This window comes from Trachypithecus francoisi, unplaced genomic scaffold, assembly GCF_009764315.1.
Source record: "Trachypithecus francoisi isolate TF-2019V2 unplaced genomic scaffold, Tfra_2.0 Lachesis_group0, whole genome shotgun sequence".
NCBI lineage: Eukaryota > Metazoa > Chordata > Mammalia > Primates > Cercopithecidae > Trachypithecus > Trachypithecus francoisi.
This window is the reverse complement of record NW_022681453.1, coordinates 26856649-26875903: the sequence shown is the minus strand read 5'-3', so window position 1 is coordinate 26875903 and position 19255 is coordinate 26856649. Positions and strand designations below refer to the sequence as shown.

The 19255-nt window shown below is 50.0% G+C and overlaps 1 protein-coding gene across 5 annotated transcripts in view; it reads left to right on the top strand.

The window, feature by feature from the left end:
- Positions 1–1935: 1935 nt before the first annotated feature.
- Positions 1936–19255, top strand: part of FAM3D (FAM3 metabolism regulating signaling molecule D) — a 34027-nt gene continuing 16707 nt past the window's right edge. The window contains exons 1-4 of one of the 5 annotated variants that reach the window (XM_033210289.1): positions 1936–2255; positions 13239–13289; positions 15063–15170; positions 19114–19137. In XM_033210289.1, the coding sequence (XP_033066180.1) occupies positions 13277–13289; positions 15063–15170; positions 19114–19137 (145 nt within the window). In that variant the 5' untranslated portion in view covers positions 1936–2255; positions 13239–13276. Of the gene's footprint in view, positions 2256–11050; positions 11309–13238; positions 13290–15062; positions 15171–19113; positions 19138–19255 lie in introns of those variants that run through there. The other 4 variants (XM_033210287.1, XM_033210290.1, XM_033210288.1 and 1 more) reach the window with 4 other exon arrangements.

Genomic DNA, 19255 nt, shown 5'->3' with positions numbered 1-19255 from the left:
GTTACCACAGCATCTCAAAGCACCCCTCCTCAGAGAGGCCTTCCCTGATGACCCGCTGAGAAAAGTTCTGGAATCACTTTCATGGGTTCTTTCACAGAATGTCTCAATTTTAAATGATTTGCTTGTGAAGGAGTTTAGAAATAACACCCCAAAATATGCCACTTTGAGACTTTGAACTGAGGTCACTTGGGGAACAGCAACTGCAGGGAGGGGCTTTCCAAGTTTTCCTTTTCTGTCTAAAGACAGATTCTCCAGAGGTAACACAGTGGCCATGAATCTCCACCCAGGGAATCTTATCCGCCAGAAAGACTGGCTCATTTCACAGGAGTCTGAAGGTCCACACCACGTCCAGATAGCCTTTGTCACAGGCTGTCATCACCTGTCCTGCTGAGGGCCACTCGTCTTCCCCAGAAATCATTCACTCTCCCCTACGGTGCTGACACCCCACCCCTGTCTCCCCTGTGAAGAGGGTATACAAGCTTCTAAATCTCACTGGGTGTAGGAGTTCCTTTTCTTTCCTGGGATGCCCCCATGCATGTGATAAATGTCTGTACCCTTTCTCCTGTTATTCTCCCTGCTGTCAGTTTAATTCCTGACCAGTAAGGAAGCTAGAAGGGTAGAGAAAGTCATTTTTACTCCCCTACACTTGTGTGCTTATTTACATTGGAAGTGAGGGTCAGGAGGGCCCCCCTGAGGAGGTGACACTGCAGGTCAGGTCTGAACGAGACCCAGGCACTAGTCATGGGCAGAGCTGTCCTAGCAAAAGAAGGGAGAACAAGAGGCGATGAAGTGGGACAGAGGACAGGGCTAGTCCTAAAGCCAGTCAGGGTGCAGGAAAGCATTGTCTGGCCCTGGGGTACACCCTGAGTGGGGCCCATGCGCCTACCTGGGGATGGGCAGCTGGAACAGCAGAACTGGAGCCACTCCAGGCACCTCATCACACAGGATCTGCTCCCTGCTCTTCCCTTGCACCAGCTCCCTGGGCACGCATCTTTATTTCCTGACCAGCTGCTGGACCTCATGCCCCTGAATATTCCTTCCAAGTGGACTACATAGCCTACGGAAGCATTCAGAGTCAGCAAACAAGGGAGGAAGTCGCCAGGAGCCTGTGTGCCAAGGACCGAGGCAAGAACTCCTCCTAAGAGGAAAGCATTTGGGAAAGAGACCATGATTTGTGACAAAGCCTGGGGGTGCTGGATCAGGGGAGGGGGAAGCTGAGCCCCTCTCATTGTACCTTGGGTCCTAAGAAGAGAGAAGGGAGACAAAGGCTGCATTTACCATTTCACTAAAAGTCTACCACTGACCAGCCCTTCTTTTCTTTCTCCCTCTTTCCCTTTATCCACACCCCACACCCTCCAGCTTTAACCTCTAATTCAGTGTGCCCCAACCCAAATCCAGAACCTTTCCCCAAACCACTTCCTCTCCCCCATCTTCCTCGTTCTTGACCAAGGAGCCTCCCTTTTCCATCATCCAAGCTTAATATCTTGCAGTCGCCTTTGACCTCCTCCGTCTTTCCTGTCCCAAGTTTCTTGCCTGGGTTCCCCTCTTCCCAGCCAACCCTCCAGCACCCCCTGACTCCAGTCCAGAACCTCAGAGCACGCGATCATCAGCTGCAGTTACTCGCTTTACCGGCCCTACAACCCCCAGAGTCTGGGGAGGTTGTTAGCACAGGGTCGGGTTTTTTGTAAGGTTTTTTGGCTGTTTTCGAAGGCAGATTGTGGCATCTCGTTCCTGATTAAGTTGCTTGAATTCCCACCCAAACCTCCCTTGCCAAGGCCAGGATAGTTCTACAGGAAGGGAACAGGCATGGCCCTTCTCCTCAGGCCCCAGGCAGGCTCTAAGCCACTCCTCAGCCAGGCAAGACTTTAGACTCATTTCCTCCCCCGTGAGCACTTAGATTAAACTTCCTCCTTCCTTATGAGATTGTTTAACAGGGCAGGGAGAGTGGATAGCAAACTTCCTTGAAGGAGGGGCAGAGCCTGCGCAGGGCAGGAGCAGCTGGCCCACTGGCGGCCCACAACACTCTGTCTCACCCTCTGTGGCCGCTGCATCTAGAGGAGGGCTGCCTGTGAGGCCACTACCCCTCCAGCAACTGGGAGGTGGGACTCTCAGAAGCTGGCCCAGGGTGGCGGTCAGCTGGGTCAGGGACCCACGGCACCTGCTGGACCACCTCGCCTTCTCCATCGAAGCAGGGAAGTGGGAGCCTCGAGCCCTCGGGTACGTCCCCCCAAGAATGGAAAGGGCTATGCCTCCAGGTACACAAGATTGAGAGAGGGGAAAATGGAGGTGGGGAGGGTGGGAAATAGGAGTGAAAGAGCCTGAGATGGAATGATGAAAGGAAAAAAAGAAGGAAACCACATAATCGAAGAGATTCCTGAGATCAGACTCAGGAAGGCAAACAGATTTCATCTGAGGCACCATGCCTGATCAATGAAATTAGACTGTGATAAGAAAGATTCTGGGGCTGGGTTCAGGCTCAGGCAAAAGCATGCTGTGATTGATTAGCTATGTCTGCCCTGGGCACAAGAGGGAACTGTAGGGCATGCCAGCCAGGGATTTGATAACCCATACTGCAGGGTTTTTTCCTTAACTATAGGGGCCCCCAACATTTATTCTTTCATTCTCTCATCTATTTATTCAAAAAAACATATTCCGATGATCAACAGTGAGCCACACAAATATTTGAAAAATGAATAAAAATGAAAGGAATGTTGTTCTTTGGCCCCAAATCTCATTTTTCTCATAAGGTAATGATCCGAAAAGTCATGAGGTGCATGGACTTGAGAGATTTTCTAGCTATGTAATGTTGAGCTAGTCCCTTTCACTAAGACTCGGTTTCCTCATCTGTAAAATGGGAGAGTCTGAATATCCCCTATCAATCCCTGAAGTTCTCATTGTCTACACAACTATGATAATCATCACTAAAGTACATAAAGTACATAAAATAACATGTATGATGTGCTAAGTGCTCTCCATATAATAACACATTTAATCTTCCTATCACCTCTACAAGGAAAGCACCATGATTATTCCCACACCGTAGATGGGGAGCCAAGGTACTGACAGATTTAATAACTTGCCCAGGCAATCTGGCTGCAAAGCTTGCGCTCCTGCCCACTATGCCACACTGACTCTACGCTGCAGTGGATTCTAAGTCCATGGCTGGAAGTGGGCTGCCTGGGTACAAGAGTGTCCTTCTAGATGATTCATCCAGTGAGCATTAATTGGGCAGTCCCTGCATGTCAGGTAAACAAGACACAATGATTAACAAGACGAGGTATGATACATGGTTCTAATCAGAAAAGGAAAACTTGGACAGATAGTCATTTTCAAAACAGTTTTGACATATGCCATGGAGATAGCCTGGATGGGAGTCAGGGCAGACTTCTCCCAAGAGAATGCCGGGTCCTTCAGGAGTGAAGGGCAGGGGAGGAAAAGATTGGGTCAGTGGAGAATCTCTGAGAAGGGGAAATAGGAGGAAAGAAAGAGGAGGGCAGAGTGGCTCAGGCAGGAGAGGGATAGTAGCTGGTGGTGGGAGGTGAGGTCAGTGAGGTGGTCGCCCCCAGGTCTGCACGGGCTAGGGAGGAGTTTGCCATTGCTCAGCATCTGCCCAAATCTGCGCATCTACCTGTCTGTCCTCGGGTTTAGGGTTGAGGGTTTAGGGGCTTCTGTCTCATGGTCATCATGTGCATACCTCTTCCTGAGCTCAACTCCATCTTCACACACAGACCCTGCTGCTTCCCATAGGAACGTTGAAGCCTCCAGAACCCAGGGGCCTAACTTCCTCATTGGCACTTCCCTGGGGTGGGGGATGTTCAAAGTCATCATTTGCCAACATTTCCTGGTGCTGGGGCAGTTGCTCCTCCTTGGAGGAGACCTACCTGCCTACTACTGGCAGGCCTGGTGAGACTTCGGGTGGGCAGCCCACAAGCCTGCCTGGGGAACTGGCAGCCCCCACCCAGCCTGCAGTCCCAGAGGGCAGGTACCCCGGAGGAGGGGCAGACGTTTCCTACAGTTGGTGCCAATCCCTTGCTTCTGGAGGCTCAGAGGTTTGCTTCCCCAAGGAGGGGCCTGGGGAGACAAAGACATTTGTCTTTGAGCTTGTGGGGAGAGCAACCCTGCCTTTGGCATTTGAATCCCAGTTCTGCCCTTTTCCCAGCCATGTGACCTTAGGCAAGTTGCCTATCTTATGGGCTTGTCTGAGCTTGCCTTATCTCAAAAGAATGAGGACTGTAGAAAATTCCTTGGGATTTGACAATGTGCATTTTGAAAAAGACAATGTGTGCAAAGCACCTACCATGATGCTTGCCACGTAGTAGGTGCACAATATAGGACAGTGCTGTTGTCCAAGCTGTGCACCTCCTATGCACCAGGCAGTCTGCATGGAATTGGACATTCAGAAATGATCAGACACTATCTCAGAAAGTTCACAGCCTATCAGATAAATTAGTCACATCAATGATTGAGAGTAAAGGGAGTCAGGGACTGCACTGTACAAGAGATGTGAACAAGTTCTATGTGATCAGTACAAACAGCAGTCCCCATAATGGGCAATGCATATGGAGGGTTGATTGTGTCTATAGAATGGTGCCAAGTACTGTACACGGATTAGCTGGTTTAAATACAGTATCTTTGCATGGGAGGTCTTATCATCCCCGTTTTGCAGATGAACTACTGAGGCCTAAGGAGGTGAGGTAACCTGCCCAAGGCGGCAAGGCTATGAACGGTAGAGAGAAGCTTTATGGCCAGGCAGTCCAGCTCCAGGATCCAGGCTGTTGGCCACCACACTCTTCTCTCCTTCCCACACGCACACACATCACAGAGACAGTGATCCAGGCCTGCACAGGCCGCAGAAGGGGCACCTCACAAAGGAGGTCACATTCCACAAAGTATGGGATTCCTCTGGCGAGGAGAGGTGAGGGCAGCCCTGGTGGAGAAAGCCCCATGAGCAGAGGCATGGAGCTGGGAGCTGGGAATCACCCAGCAGGGCCAGGGAGAGGCTGGGAGCCAGGCACGAAGCCAAGACCTTGGACCTTTCTGCAGGTACAATTGGTTCTGTGTTGGAGGAATAGTCTGGTGAAAATGTCAGGAGCAGTGTGGCTTCTGGTATGGAAGCCATCAGGAAGGAGGCTGTTGCTGAAGACACAGAGAAAAAGCCAAGAGTTGGCCTGATTCTTTAGGTTCCATGAGGACTGAAGTGTTCAAACCTCAGGAGGGAAGGAGTAGGGTGGGAATGTAATCCGAGTCTTTCTTGCAGATGTAACTGTAGTTTGAAATGGGAATATCGTGCATTAGGTAGGAATCTTCTAGGTCAAGTGACAGAAACCAACTGCAACCAGCCCAACAAATGAAGGACGTGTATCGACATACACAACAGGAAAGTCCAGAGATAATTCTGACTTCAAGAAGGCAGACCTGGGGGCTAAAATGACACCCCCAGCACTCTGTGTCTATGTCTGGGAGCCTTATCTCCATGTTGTTCTATGCTCAGACAGCCTGCACTCATGTGGTGGCAAAGACATGTATAACATCTCCAGTTCGGAGTCATCCCAACTTAGCCTGTCCAGCAGAAAGGCAGCTCCACTCTCCTGGAAAGTCCTTCAAAAGTGCTAGGAGGAGACGAGGCATGGTGGCCCACACCTGTAATCCCAGCACTTCAGGAGGCTGAGGCAGGTGGATCATTTGAGGTCAAGAGTTTGAGACCAGCCTGGCCAACAGGGTGAAACCTTGTCTCTACTAAAAATACAATAATTAGCTGGGCATGGGGGCAGATGCCTGTAGTCCCAGCTACTGCAGAGGCTGAGGCAGGAGAATCGCTTGAACCTGGGAGGCAGAGGTTGCAGTGAGCTGAGATCGCCACTGCACTCCAGCCTGGGCAACAGAGTGAGATTCCATTCCAAAAACAAACAAACAAAAAGTTCTAGGAAGGTTCTGGTCTTCTTGGCTTGGGCCACCTACCCATGTCTGAGCTCATCTCTGAAACCCAGCGATAGATCACACTCATCTGCTAGGCCAGGACCACAGAATCAGCCCTGGAGCCAGAGAAGGGAGTAGCTGCCTGAGAGGGAGGGGTTGATTCCCAAAGGAAAATTAGGGTGGTCAGCAGAAGAAGGGGAAACAGATGTCCACCCCGACTCCAACTGCCCCTACTTTATTAAACTACTGTTAGCCAAGTCACGGATGGCAGTAACACATAAGTCATTCTACCTGTGTGACTCTGGACCAGCCACTTACTCTTTCTAAAGCTCTTTTCCTCACTGGTAAATGCAGTTAAGAAAAAGAATCTGCCAGTAAGATTGTTGGGAGATTTAAATGAAAAGACACAGGGCTTAATATTGGCAGAATACTAATAATATTTATTAGAATTATTACTGTGATTGTTATTAAGATTATTGCTTCTTCAGTGAGATCGCCTGATCCCGTGCCTTCCCAGGTGAGACTTATCTCCTAATGGCTTCCCAAGCCACTGTTGACTTCATTGTGGAGGCTGCCATGTTGGCTAATTAAAGAGGTCAAGACCCAGCTGTCTCAGATGGAAATGAATGAATTACCTACCGGGCGGGAGGTGAATCTCTTCATGCTTTATGCTTGACCTGCTGAAGTGATTCTGACAGGCCAGCAGCAGGCCTGCAGGGCCAGAGGGTGAACCCGGATACTCCATGCAGCCCCACCCTGATCCAGTTATCTCTCTGGAGATGCACGCCCAGCTTTCAGCAGAGAGAAATTCTGGGGCACACACTGGCCTCTGGGGTTAATGGACCTGAAGATGTCCAGTACCCTGAGATTTCCCCCATCCCCTCAGACACTGGAGGGAAGGGAAAGGGCTGTGTGTCTGTCCAGATGGCTTCCTCTCTCTCTAGCTGCTCTGCTGGGACCTGGAGGAACCCATTTTCCATGTGGAGCACACCCTCTTCTTCAGCCTATTTCTGCCTCCTTGAGAAGGGGGATGGAGGGTTCAAGGAGCATCTCCAAGGGAGAGGGCAAGAAGGCCTGCTTGATTAACAACTGTTACTTGCAGAGCACTTCGTCTGTGCCAGGTGCTGGGTTTTGGGTGCATTCTTGCCTTTAATCTTCACTAAATTAGAGATCATGATGGCCATGTGACAGGAAGCTGAGGCCGGGAGAGGACTGTGTCCACACTCCCACGGCAGGACCTAGATAGGCACCAAAGCCCCCAATCTTAGCCACCATGTTATACAGACTCCCAATTCCCAGGCCACACAAGGTCTCTGCAAAGTGGAAGGGTGCAAATATGACTGAAGATGCCACTTACTGAGGGTGACCTGGGGACCAGGTACTGAGTGTGGCACCTTCAGAGGATGATCTGTCAGGTGAATGGGAGGAAAGTCTCCCTAAAACCTATGTGGGGAGAGGGGAGAGGGGAGAGGTGGCTGACCCCTGCCAAGTGAGCAGAGCTCATGGAGCCACCCCCCTGAGGAGGGTACTGGCTGGTGAGAGACATGGGGGTGCAAGAACAGAATCTTAGAAACTCAGTCTTATCCCATGGGAGTCTCCGTTCTCCCTCACCTTGGCTGAGCCAAACCCAGGCAAGCTGAAGCTCAGCAAAAGGAACACCTGAGGCCCAGGTCCACCTGGAGCTAAAAGAGGCCACACCTAGGGCAGAGGTGGGCAAACAACAGCCCACAGGTCAAATGCAGTCAGCCACATGTTTTTATAAATAAAGTTTTATTGGAACACAGTTACATTTATTCACTTACATATTGTCTGTGGATGCTTTCCTCCTACAAAGGCAGAGTTGAGTAGTTGTAAAAGAACATATTGCCTGCCAAGCCCAAAATATTTGCTATCTGATCCTTTACAACTTGTACGTGAGTTGGGCAAAGTGGTTAAGAATGTGGTCTCCTGACACACATCGCCTGGGTTTATTTCTGGGATCTTTTCTATCTTTGACTCTCACCAGCTATATGACTTGACCCCTGTGCCTCAGTTTCCCTTACTTCTTCATTGAGCTGTTGTAAGATTAAATTAGTTAAAATAAGTCAGAGTCTCAGGGTAGTATCTGGCATGTGGCATTTGTTGTCTTATTCCGGGAAGCACCCCAGGAACTTGAGGAGTAAAAACCCTCAGAATCCTGCACCTTTTTGTGTCTTCTTGCATTTCCTGCCATGCAGCTCTGACTGGCCCAATAATTCTACCATTGGCCACAGCTGGAGAAAACCATTAACACCAATAAATAAAATTAAAACAGGGAATAATGGGCTTATTTCCTTCCAAAATAAATGTCACTGGAACAAATTGTTCAAACCACCAGTCTTATTGTTTATGGATTTATTCGCTGTTTATCTCCCCCTCTGTATTGGTGACATGATCAATAATTGCCCATAAATATTGGGTGTTTATAAGAAGGACCATTTAGAGGATGAAAGGGGGCCTCTGGTTACTTTGATTACTTCACACAGGCCTGGGCCACAATTGCGGGTGTTCAGGATGGCTTTTGGGGGTGATGAGAGACTCACAGCAAGGGACAACTGGGGCTGGGCAGGGTTGCACACCCCCTGGTTCAGGGCAGGACCCATGGCAGTGCTCTGACTCACGTGCATGCATGCCTACATGTGCGCCTGTGTGTATGTTGATATGCCAGTCACTTCCAGTCTCTGAGTGTCTCTGTTTCTTTTTCATTCTGCTTGTCTCTCTACCTCAGTCTTGTCTCTTTCTTCTAGAGTCTGTCTCCCTCAGGCCTGTCACTATCTCTGTAGAGTTTCTATCTTCCACATTCATGCACACAGAATTCACCCCCTGCAATGAATCCTTGCTCAAGCAGCATTGCTGGTAGAGACAAGTGGAGCAGAAAGAAGCCTGAAGAGGAAGAACTGATAGAACCCCTCTGCCCCTAGTGACCACACCCTGTCTGCAGAATTTCCCAGGATAATGATAAAAATAGCCGGACTTGAATTTCCAGAAGAGACTAGTCAGGTTCTAGTGTCTGAGCATGTCTTCTGGGCAGACTTCTACTTCGGAGAAAAATGTTAGGAATGAGGTGGAAAAAAAAAAAAAAAAGAAGTCATTTAGATGGAGGGAGCAGCTCCTAGCTTTTTACCTCCCAGTTTCCTTTCCCAAATGGTAACCCACTTCCTTCCTTCCAACAACATTTACTGCACACTTACTGTGTGCCTTGGTGCTACCATCCGGCCACGGATGAAGACGGCCTTTGAGAGCCACTCCCTGGAGGGGAAGCTGGCCTGAAAATCAGGGCTGACTGTGAAAGCTGACAAGGTGCCTTCATGGAGAGATTCACAGAATGCCGGGGAAGGGCCAGGAGCCAGGATTTAAGCAGGGAAAATAGCCACTTATTTCTCCACCAGGGTGCACTGCTCCACATTCTCATCCTGGAGAGACGGCTTCTCTTTCTCTATCCATCGTGGCTCTGGGACAGGTCATGGTTGAGATGAAAGGCCCTGTGTACAGAAGGCCACAGGCAGGAGGAAGGCTGACATCCTAGCTCCTGTAGGGCCTTTAAGAAATGTCACAGACCGGCAGGCAGAAAGATGCTGTGATGGCATTTTGGGTCTGCAGAAAGAACAAACATCCGACTAGGAATCATGCCCTGGAGGTGCACTGGCGAGAGGCAACAGAGTGAATGGGGCCTATTAACACGGAAGAGACAAGTGGACCCTGCCAGGCTGGCGAACCCCTTCCAGACAGGTGGCCTCACTGCCCAACACCTCTTCCAGGACAGGTAGATAGCATCACCTTCTTTCCACAAAGGAAAGAAATCAAAGCCTGGAGAGATGTGCGGAAAAACACTACAACTAGTAAGTGGCAAACCCAGGTCTGTCTGATCCAAAAATTCGTCCTCTTTTCCCAATATCACAGACTTTCACTGCCTGATTCTTTTAAGACTGAGATCACATGCACTGCCCCAGCTGCTCTGCCCCTGTATTTGCATCTGCTGGCAGGACACGTCTACCACAGGAGGGATGCACCATAGAGGTTGAGGGTGGGACCTCAGTAGCCCCAGACTTATTGCATCTGGCTTAGCATCTCCAGGGAGAAGACAGCCTCTCTCTCCCCAGTTTCCCATACATCTATCACAGGGCAAAGTCTGGTTGGCCTTGCTTGGGTCACTTACTCACTACTGAACCAATCACAGGGAAATTGCGAAGCTCTGATTGGCCAGACGCTTGTGACAGGGCGGGCTGCCATAATGGATGTGCTCCCATCCAGGACCACAGGTAGGTGTTGAACCTTGACTCAGAGGGTCAGGGAAGGCTTCCCTGAAGTGATTTCTCCACTGAGACCTGAAAGATGAGTAGGAGTATTCCAGACAAAGAAATAGGAAAACGGTGTTCAGACAGAGGGACTCGGAAGTGCAAAGGCCTGGGGCTGCTCCAGAACTTGTCTTGCTCACGGCCATATTTCCCCCAGTCTTCCCAGGGATGCTCAGAGAATGCTTTAGAAATGAGCCCTACAACTGACTGTGTGGCCTTAGACTAGTGACTTCCCCTTTCTGAACTTCAACTTCCTTCTCTATCTGGTAGTTTAATCATTCTAACCTTCCAGGACGATGCAAGAATTCAATTCATTCAGTTTCCAAATATTCATCCAGCACTTCCTCAATGCCCTGCAGCCTAGGCCTGCCATTGAAAAGAGAAGCTTGGGGCTTACACGCACGGCTGACCTGCAGCCAGAAATGAGAAGGGAGCTATGGGGAAGGGCAGGACAGAGGGAGACGTCCAAGGACAGTGAGGATGGACAACAGGAGGAATGGGGTGGCTTGCAGTGATTCATGCCTTCACCAGCCCCACCTTGTCCCCAGCCTTTCCCCCTCGCCTTCCACTGCCACTTGCACACACACCACCCCAAAGCCAACTTAGCCATGCTAGGCTGGCTAGGTAAGCACCCAGGGCAATAGAACTTTTCTCCTCGTTCCTTTGCTGGGCAACTTTGTAACCTGAATAACAGGTTGGGACAATCTCCAACAGGAAGAAGGAGAAAACACACTCTTTTGGGTTTGGATGGCTACAGAGGGATTCTTGCTTCACCCTGCGTACCTGTTCCTGTACCTACGTACCTGCTCTTTCTCCCTCCCCACCCCAGCAGGCCAGTCCTGGGCCCCAGCTCCAGAGCTCTCACGGGCTGCCAGGGTGAGTAGGCTAGAAACTCAGGACACCAGATAGCCCTACAGGTGCTGGGTGGGCAACTCAGCCCAGAGGAAGAGCAGGCTCGGGAGCTCTCACAGCCCAACAGGGACTGGCCCTTGGCCCCTGCCCCTCTCCACCCCACCGCCCTGAAGCCAGATTTCCTGCTCAGCATGGACAAGACATCAAGAGGCTAGCCCTCTGCCCAGGTGTGTGTCCCCTACCCTCTGTCTCTGTCCGTATCTCCCTTGTCTGTCTCTGAGTGTTTCTCTCTGAATCTGCGTGCGCATATTAAAAGTACTTGTTCTGTCTCCCTCTTCTCATTCTCTCTCTCTCTGTCTCTCTCTCTCTCTTCCCCACTCCCCCTTCTCTCCCTCTCCCCCTTCACCTCTGTCCCAGACTGGAATGTCTCTGTGCACACCCTCTGTGAATATTCATGTCTGTCTGTCCATCCAACCCCATCTGTCTGACCCTGTCCCTGTCCTTCCATCCTGTCCAGCCACTGACTCTCCTGGCTCCTCTAACATGGGGTTCCTCCCAAATCTTTTGAGTCTCATCCAGGAACCTAGGTTCCTGGACTGTAGGTCACGTCTGAAGCGCAGTCATGATCATAATATATTTTTTATCTGGAAAAAAAAAAAAAAGCTGGTGATCTGAATTTCAGGAAGTTAAAGTTCCACAATTTGTCTGTAGGTAGAGCCAAGTGACAGCCCGGTTTTCTAACCTGGAAGGCCCTAGAGAAGTAGGATCAGGGTGGTAGGAGGACTGTTACAATTCACAAGAGGAGGTGTAGTTTTGTAGTTGCTGTTGTTGTTATTGTTGCTTAAACATTAATGACTGGTCCAGACAGAGCACCTCTCAGTGTACATACAGGAGGGCCAAGGAGGTGAACAGACTCGCCCAAGGTTGAAGAGGGTGTTGGGGGCTGTGCCAGGCGTGAGCCCAGTCTCCTGTCTCAGGTCTCAGCCTTTGGCAGTTGAACTTTGGAGACCATGTCTGTTGAGATGGATTTTTAGGATAAAGATTCTGGGGTGGGAGGGGCAGGAAGAGCTATGGGAGAGGTCATCACAGTCAGAGAAGGTTACCTGCTGCCTTGGAGCTGGTGTGCGAAGTCTGGGACCAAAGACCTCCTGTCCTCTAAGTCTCCACAGACCTCCTGGGGGTTTCAAAGCTGCAAATCACTGGTAACTGCCCAGCACCTGGAGGGTGACACAGGGGGAGGTGGAGAGAAGGATGACTCTGCTCTGCTCAGAACTGAATAAGGGAGGAAACTTTGGTTTCAACCCTCCTCTGAGATAAAAATTCTTGGCAGTGAGACCCCAGTAGGGCGGAGGAAGGGGGTGTCAGGGAGTGTTCAGCAGCTGGAAACCTGCATCCACATTCTGGCTGTCACCCTTGCAAGCTGAATAACCCTGGGCTTAGCCACGTTGAGTCTTGCTTACTCATTCCTAACTTGGGGGTTGTGAGGATTAAAGAGATAATGCATAGATGGCACCTGGCACAAAGTCACCCGTAATATGTGAATTGTGATTACTGTTTATTTTGGTACAATAAACAAAGATCGCTTGGGCTTCTGCTCCCTGATGATTTCACTGCAGCTAGCTAGCTCAACCTCGCTGGCTGGCTGGTAGGAAGGAAGGAAGGGAAGGAGGGCCAAACAGATGGATGAAAGGATAGATGGACAGGTAGATAGAGGATAGATAGATGGGTGGAAAAATGAATGGATAGAGGATGGATGGATGGATGGATGAATGGATGGATGGATGGATGGATGGATAAATCAACTGATGGATTGCCAGATGGATGGGTGAACAGATGGATGAACAAATGGATAGATGGATAAGTGAATAAATCAAATATTCCAAAAGACAGTGGCTTACCAGACTACACCTTCCTCTATTTTCTGCACTTCAAAAAAACATGGCGAATTGAATATAAAATTCCAGGGACAAGAGTGAAGGAGAGGTGGAGGCAGACAGGAAAAGAGGAAAATTGCCCTCTTGTTCATACGGCAGGTGGTGAGGAACCCAACTGAAAGAATTATGATCTCCCCAGGTAGAGGTCCCTGTCCCTCATCTTCAGGCCTGGTCACTTGCAGACCTGATGCCAGTTTCCAACTGGATTTTCTTCTCTCCATAGGTGGAAGCTGACCCCAAGCCACCCTTCATCTGGACAGGATGAGAGTGTCAGGTAGGCTCTGAAATTGGTTTTGGAGACATTTTTCTGTCAGCTGTGTCCACCCATTCTGGGCTCACAGTGATTTGGCTGCATCTGTTCTCAAATGGTCAGGCCCAAATTCCAGGAAGAAAGCAATCCAGGGGAGCCTGGAAGAGCAGAAGAGGTGATTTCCTGTCTCTAGGCTGAAGGGCAGGAGGAACTTCTGCACAGAGGCCCCACCTGGCTGGGATCATTGAGAGTGCCCATGCTGGAAACACTTGGCCTGGTTGGAAATTAGAGACAAAAATATTTACCTCGAGGAGGGCTATTCTAGAATTTTTACACCATAGGGCTGGGCACAAGGGAGGCAAAGGCCTTCTAGTCCACACCTTCATACTGTACCCCCTTCTGTACAGAGAGGGAAACTGAGGCAGCAAACAGAAAATGCACCTGCCTCATTTGCATTCCAGAACAGCTGTAAGGAGTCAGCAGCACAGGTTTTTGAAGTCAGCTTACTTCTCTGGGTTTAAACCCCACTTTTGACACTTACCAGCCAAGTGACAGTGGGGAAGTGACCGCCTCTCAGTTTCCTCATAAGTAAAATGGGAATAATCAATAGTATCCAGCATACAGGGTTACTCAGAGAATGAACTGAGATAATGTATTCAAAAGTTGCTCACATGGTGCCTGGCACAAAAGTGAGTTCTATGTGAACATGAGCTGATACCCAAGAGGAATTCTGGGTGCCTAGAGCCATGCTGTGCCATTGAAGACCACGCCCCCACAGACCTGCATCCCGCCCCACAGGACCCAGCAGGCCTTCTCCCCAGCCTGAGTAGTCAGAGACTAGTTCAAGGCTCTAGAGCTGAATTCAGGGCTGAGGAGCAGGGGAGATGCCGACAGGGAGGTCAGAGGGAGGGGTGCCACAGCTGGGCCTGCGCCTCGAGGGTCACAGCAGAATGGGTGGGTCTGATTCAGAAGGTAGCGGGGATGTGAAATGGAGCCTGCTTTCTGGTCCCTGTAAAGAAAGATAACTCCAGGTGGCTCATCCCCATGTGTGGGGTTGTTCCCCAATCACATGGGGGAATCAGAAAGCAATCTGGCCATGAGGCAGGGATCAGGGAGCTGTGGCTTGTCTGGAAGCTGCACAGCAAGTCCAGTGTGCAGTTTGTGTGGAGGCCTTGAGGGAGAATTGATGGAAACTGTGGGGGGGCAGCCCCAACCCCAAGCCACCTGGAGGCTGCCTACTTTTGACAACTACAATATCCCTGTCAACAAGCTCGGGGCAAGGGTGTTACCATGTCTGCTCTGTGCCTGAGGGACTCCAGCTCAGAGAGGCTGAGCTCCTGCTCAGAGTCACACAGCACTGCTGGCTGCCCTGAGCACTGGCCACAGCCTTCTTTACTCCTGTTCCAGAGCTCCCCTCCCAGAGTCCTGCCCTCCCACTGCAGTTCTCAGGCCTCCCCTTAAGGGGCTATAGAAAGGTCCAGAATGCTGGCCTCATTGCTAGAGACTCTCTCTCTCTGGAGGGCTAAGTGGAGCCCAGGCAGGTACATTTTTAACTTTTTCTCCCAGGGGACCCACTTGGGTAAATGTTGCCACAGGACCTGGCAGCACAATCTCACCATCTGGCCACTGGACAAATTCACACATGGTCTTACCACATGGTCCCATGGTCTGGTCCCCAGCGTAGATGTGGTCTGAGCCTATAGCATGGGGTCTGTGCAGTTCGGGAAGAACTCACACGTGGTCTTGCGATGTGGTCTTGGCTCTGTGGTCTGCTGGCAACATCCCCTTGCTCGGCAGGTGTGCTTCGCCTCCTGGCCGTCATCTTTGCCATAATCACGACATGGATCTTTGCTCGAAGTTACATGAGCTCCAGCATGAAAACCATCCGTCTGCCACGCTGGCTGGGTGAGTGGGGCTCAATCCTGGGGGCAGGAACTGCAGACCATGCCTGGAGGATGAAGACATATTCTTCCCTCCATCCCTAGGTGACCCTGGAGACATGACAAGCTGTGCCGCCTTTGGGACCCCAGCCATTGGAGGGAGAGGGGGCACCCCCAGGCTGCCAGGAAGGGTGGAGTCCATGGGGAACAGAGGTGCATTGCAAGGCCCTGGGCAACACATGTGCCCACATCAAGGACCACTTAGAAAAGGTGACCCCAAGAAGGAAGGAAAGAAAGGAAGAAGAACAGAGGGAGGAAGAACAGAAGGAAGGGAGGTGGGAGGAAGGGAAGAAAGAAAATCATGTATTGAGTGTCTTCACCTGCACCTGCTGCTCCCTCTTCCTGTATCTCTTCATGCAGGTCCCCCCCACCCGCCACCCACCCTCCCACCTGGTTCCTTCTCTGCCTTCCAGTCTCAGCTAAGGTTGCACCCCTTCCTCCTAGTTTAGCTTCTCACATGTCAGGCTTTTTCCATCAGAACACCATCATTATCTGTCATTATGGTTTTTGTGTTTCGTTGTTTGTTGCCTATCTCCACACCCTAGAATGTGAGCTTCCTGAAGACAAGGATTTTATGTTGTGTGCATTCACCTCTCTAAGTGCCTGGCACAGAGCAGATGCCTAGTAAACATTTGATGAGTGAAAAAAAAAAAACAGGTGGATGGATGGATGGATAAATGGGTGGGTGGATGGATGGGTAGATGGAAGAATGAGTAGATGGATGGGTAGATGGAGAGATGGATGGATGGATAGATGGATGGATGGATGGATGGATGGATAGATGGATGGATGAGTGAAGAATGACTGAGTGGGTGGGTGGATAGATAAATAGATGGTTGGATGGGTAGATGGAGGGATGAGTAGATGGATAAATGAATGGGCAAATGGGGAGATGGGTGAATGAATGGGTGGGTGGAGAATGGATGAGTGAGTGGGTGCATGTGTGAATGGCTGGATGGATAGATGGAAAGATAAGTAGATGGATGGGTGGAGGAAGAAGGGATGAGTGGGTAGATGGATGGGTGGATGGGTAGATGGGTAGATGGAGGGAAGGGTGGATGGATGGACGAGCGGGTGGAGAAGGGATGAGTGAGTAGATGGATGGGTGGATGGCAACATAGGTAGATGGTGGATGGGTGGGTTGGTGGATGATGGGTGGGTGGACAGGTGAATGAATGAAGGCATGGACAGGTGGAAGGATGGTGGATGCTAGCTGCTTTACATGCATAGTCTCATTTAACCTGCACAAATGTCCCACAGAGTGATCTATGGCATGGTTGTGGAATGGACTCAAGCACAATCCTTGATGTGGTTTCACATGTGTTCTGAGAAAACAGAAGCTTGAGGAGATTTAAAAACTCACCCAAGTTCTTCTTGGAGATATTAGAACAAGAACAGGAACCCAGGTCTTCCAGATTCAAATCCTTTCTGATCAAAGGAAGAAGTGAAGGGAAGGGATTTATATCTCTGGATTCATCCCGCTTGAAGACCAAGAACCACCTACACCGACATCTTCACAAACATCAGTGACCCAGGCCTCTCCCAGCTTCCCAAGGCAGCAAGTAAACCAGTCACTCCATCTTGAACATGACCCCACAATGGAGTGTCTGTGATCCCTTACCTTGTTTGCTTCTTGTCAAGCATGTTCCACAGCCCATGTTGAGATGATTTATACGTTTATATAGATGCTTGGTGGCCACCATGTCCCCACCACCTCCCCAGGATCCCTGTTTTTACAAACTAGACAGTGATGTGGCTGCATTAATGGCCTCAAAGGTGAGGGGCCCATGTCAGTGTAGGAGGCTCAAGGGTGTCCTCTAGAGGAGAGAGCCCCAGCCCGAGGTGGGAAAGGGGTAGTAACTGAAAAGAGACCCAGTAATTATTTGTCTCTCAGTATCCAACTACTTGGGGTTTGACAAGTCAATACCTCCAACCAACCGTCATCAAGTGACTGCTGGGTTTTGAACTCTGTGTTCGGCCCCAGAGACCCTGAATGAGGAACACAAGGCCCTGCTCATGGTCTGAGTCAGAGAAACAGACTTGGTTACAGCATGTAGAAAAGTGAAAGTGCATTAGCATGATGTAGAGTCTCGAGAAATGTTTACAGTAGTAGGAAATGTAATCAGTGGGAAACATGGCCAGTAAAAACCATTTGTGTTTCAGCACTAAAGGGGGTAATTTTCATTTACTTCAGAGGTTCCTAACCTGGGTGCACATACCCTCATTTTATTATTTAATGCACTGATATACAAGCACATATATTACTATAGCACAAATTTGGTTTTTGTTTTTACAAAATATATTATATTGATATATAATTGGCTTCCAATTTATTTTACTTTATGCATTTAATAACACAGTCTGTTGGAGTATAAAGTGATAAGTGTCTCAAGGGAAGTGAGAATAACTTTATTCTGAGGGGAGTCGATGGCTTTTCCAAACCACCAAAGGGAATCATGGCACAGAAACCAGATTAAGAACCCCTGTGCCTGGAAAGTTAGACACAGTTATTTCAGATGAGAGTGACCAACTCAGCTCTAACTGGTTTCAACAAAACATGTCTTGATGGTCCACTACGGGCATCTTGTGACTTCAGGTGTGGCTGAACCCAGGAGTCTCCCATGAAGGTCCCAGAACCGGTTAAATCTTCTTTCTACATCCCTGGGCTCTGCTTGTTGCTACTTGACCTCAACAGGTTAGGGACTCATTCCATGGGCAGTTTTCTCTCTAAGGCAGGCATGATGGTTTCTCTCCTGATGCTCATCTTCTCGCCTGGCTGAAAAAGCACTTTCTCTCTCTCTCTCTCTCCTCTCTCTCTCTCTCTCTCTCTCTCTCTCTCTCTCTCTCTCTCTCTCTCCTCTCTCTCCCCCACACAGCTATATATCAACATAGGGAAGTAGGGAAGGGCTCTGTCTCCAGAGGAATGTAATACTATGATTGATCCAGCTTGGGTCTCATGCCACTCCTGGGGCCTTGGAGGCAAGGGGTAGGGACATTTCCAGATGGACAGCCCCTGAGAACCAAATGGAAAGTGTGTAAGTGTTGGGGGGTTCCCCCAAAAAAGGAGAGCTTCTTCCTCTAGCATTTCTGCTTCCTCTGGAGGTCCTGTCCTCCAGACGTCACTGCTGGCATGGTGGGAGATACGACGTAGAACCACCGAAACAACTAGGACGTGGTATATGATGTCAGGAAGTGGCCAAGGGCCCTAGAGCGAGTGCAGACAGTATGCAGTGCGGACAGTCAGGAAAGGACACACCAATATGGGCCAAACACCCACAGCAACACAACTGTCCCCTTCACTGGGGCCTGGGGGCCAGGCACTGGGCTCAACCCTCACAGAGTGATCTCACTGGGCCCCCTCCACAGCCCCTTGAGGGTGGCTGTCATCACATGTGCCATCTTCATGTGCTGTCAAGGAAACTGAGGCCCAGGGAGGTTAAATATCTCATGCAGTCATATACTAGGAACTAGGGCACAAATTCCAGTGGGTCTCAAACAGCCCAGCTTCTTTTGAACCAAGGGAGAGTCATGTGTGTATCTTGTACATGTGTATATGCACACACATGTGTATGTATGTCTGCATGTCAGTGTACACATGTCTGTGTGTACACATGTGTGTCTGTATATGTGTGCATGTCTGTGTCTGTATGCATACATGAGTGCCACATATATCTGCATGCATGTGTGTGCATGTGTGCATGTGTGTACACATGTGTATCTGTGTATATGTGTGCTGTGTGTGTATGTATGTGTGTGAAGGGGTGACACTGGCAAGGGATTTTTAGTTCATTTCAATAGTGCCAATTTAAAGCCCCTTCTTCCCACTCCCCAGCCCCTAGCCCCCAACCTCCCTCCTGCAGGAGGGTCCGAAGTGCTTTTCCTCTAACCAGATTCTGTCTTCTCTCCAGCAGCATCATCCACCAAGGAGACCCGTGAGTATCTGTGCAGCTCCACACCTCCCCCAACCTCATCCACTCACCCCCTGCTCCCATTTGCCCTAGGGCAAGAAGGCCCAGGGCCCCTGCTACTAACCCTGCAGGTTCCCGAGAA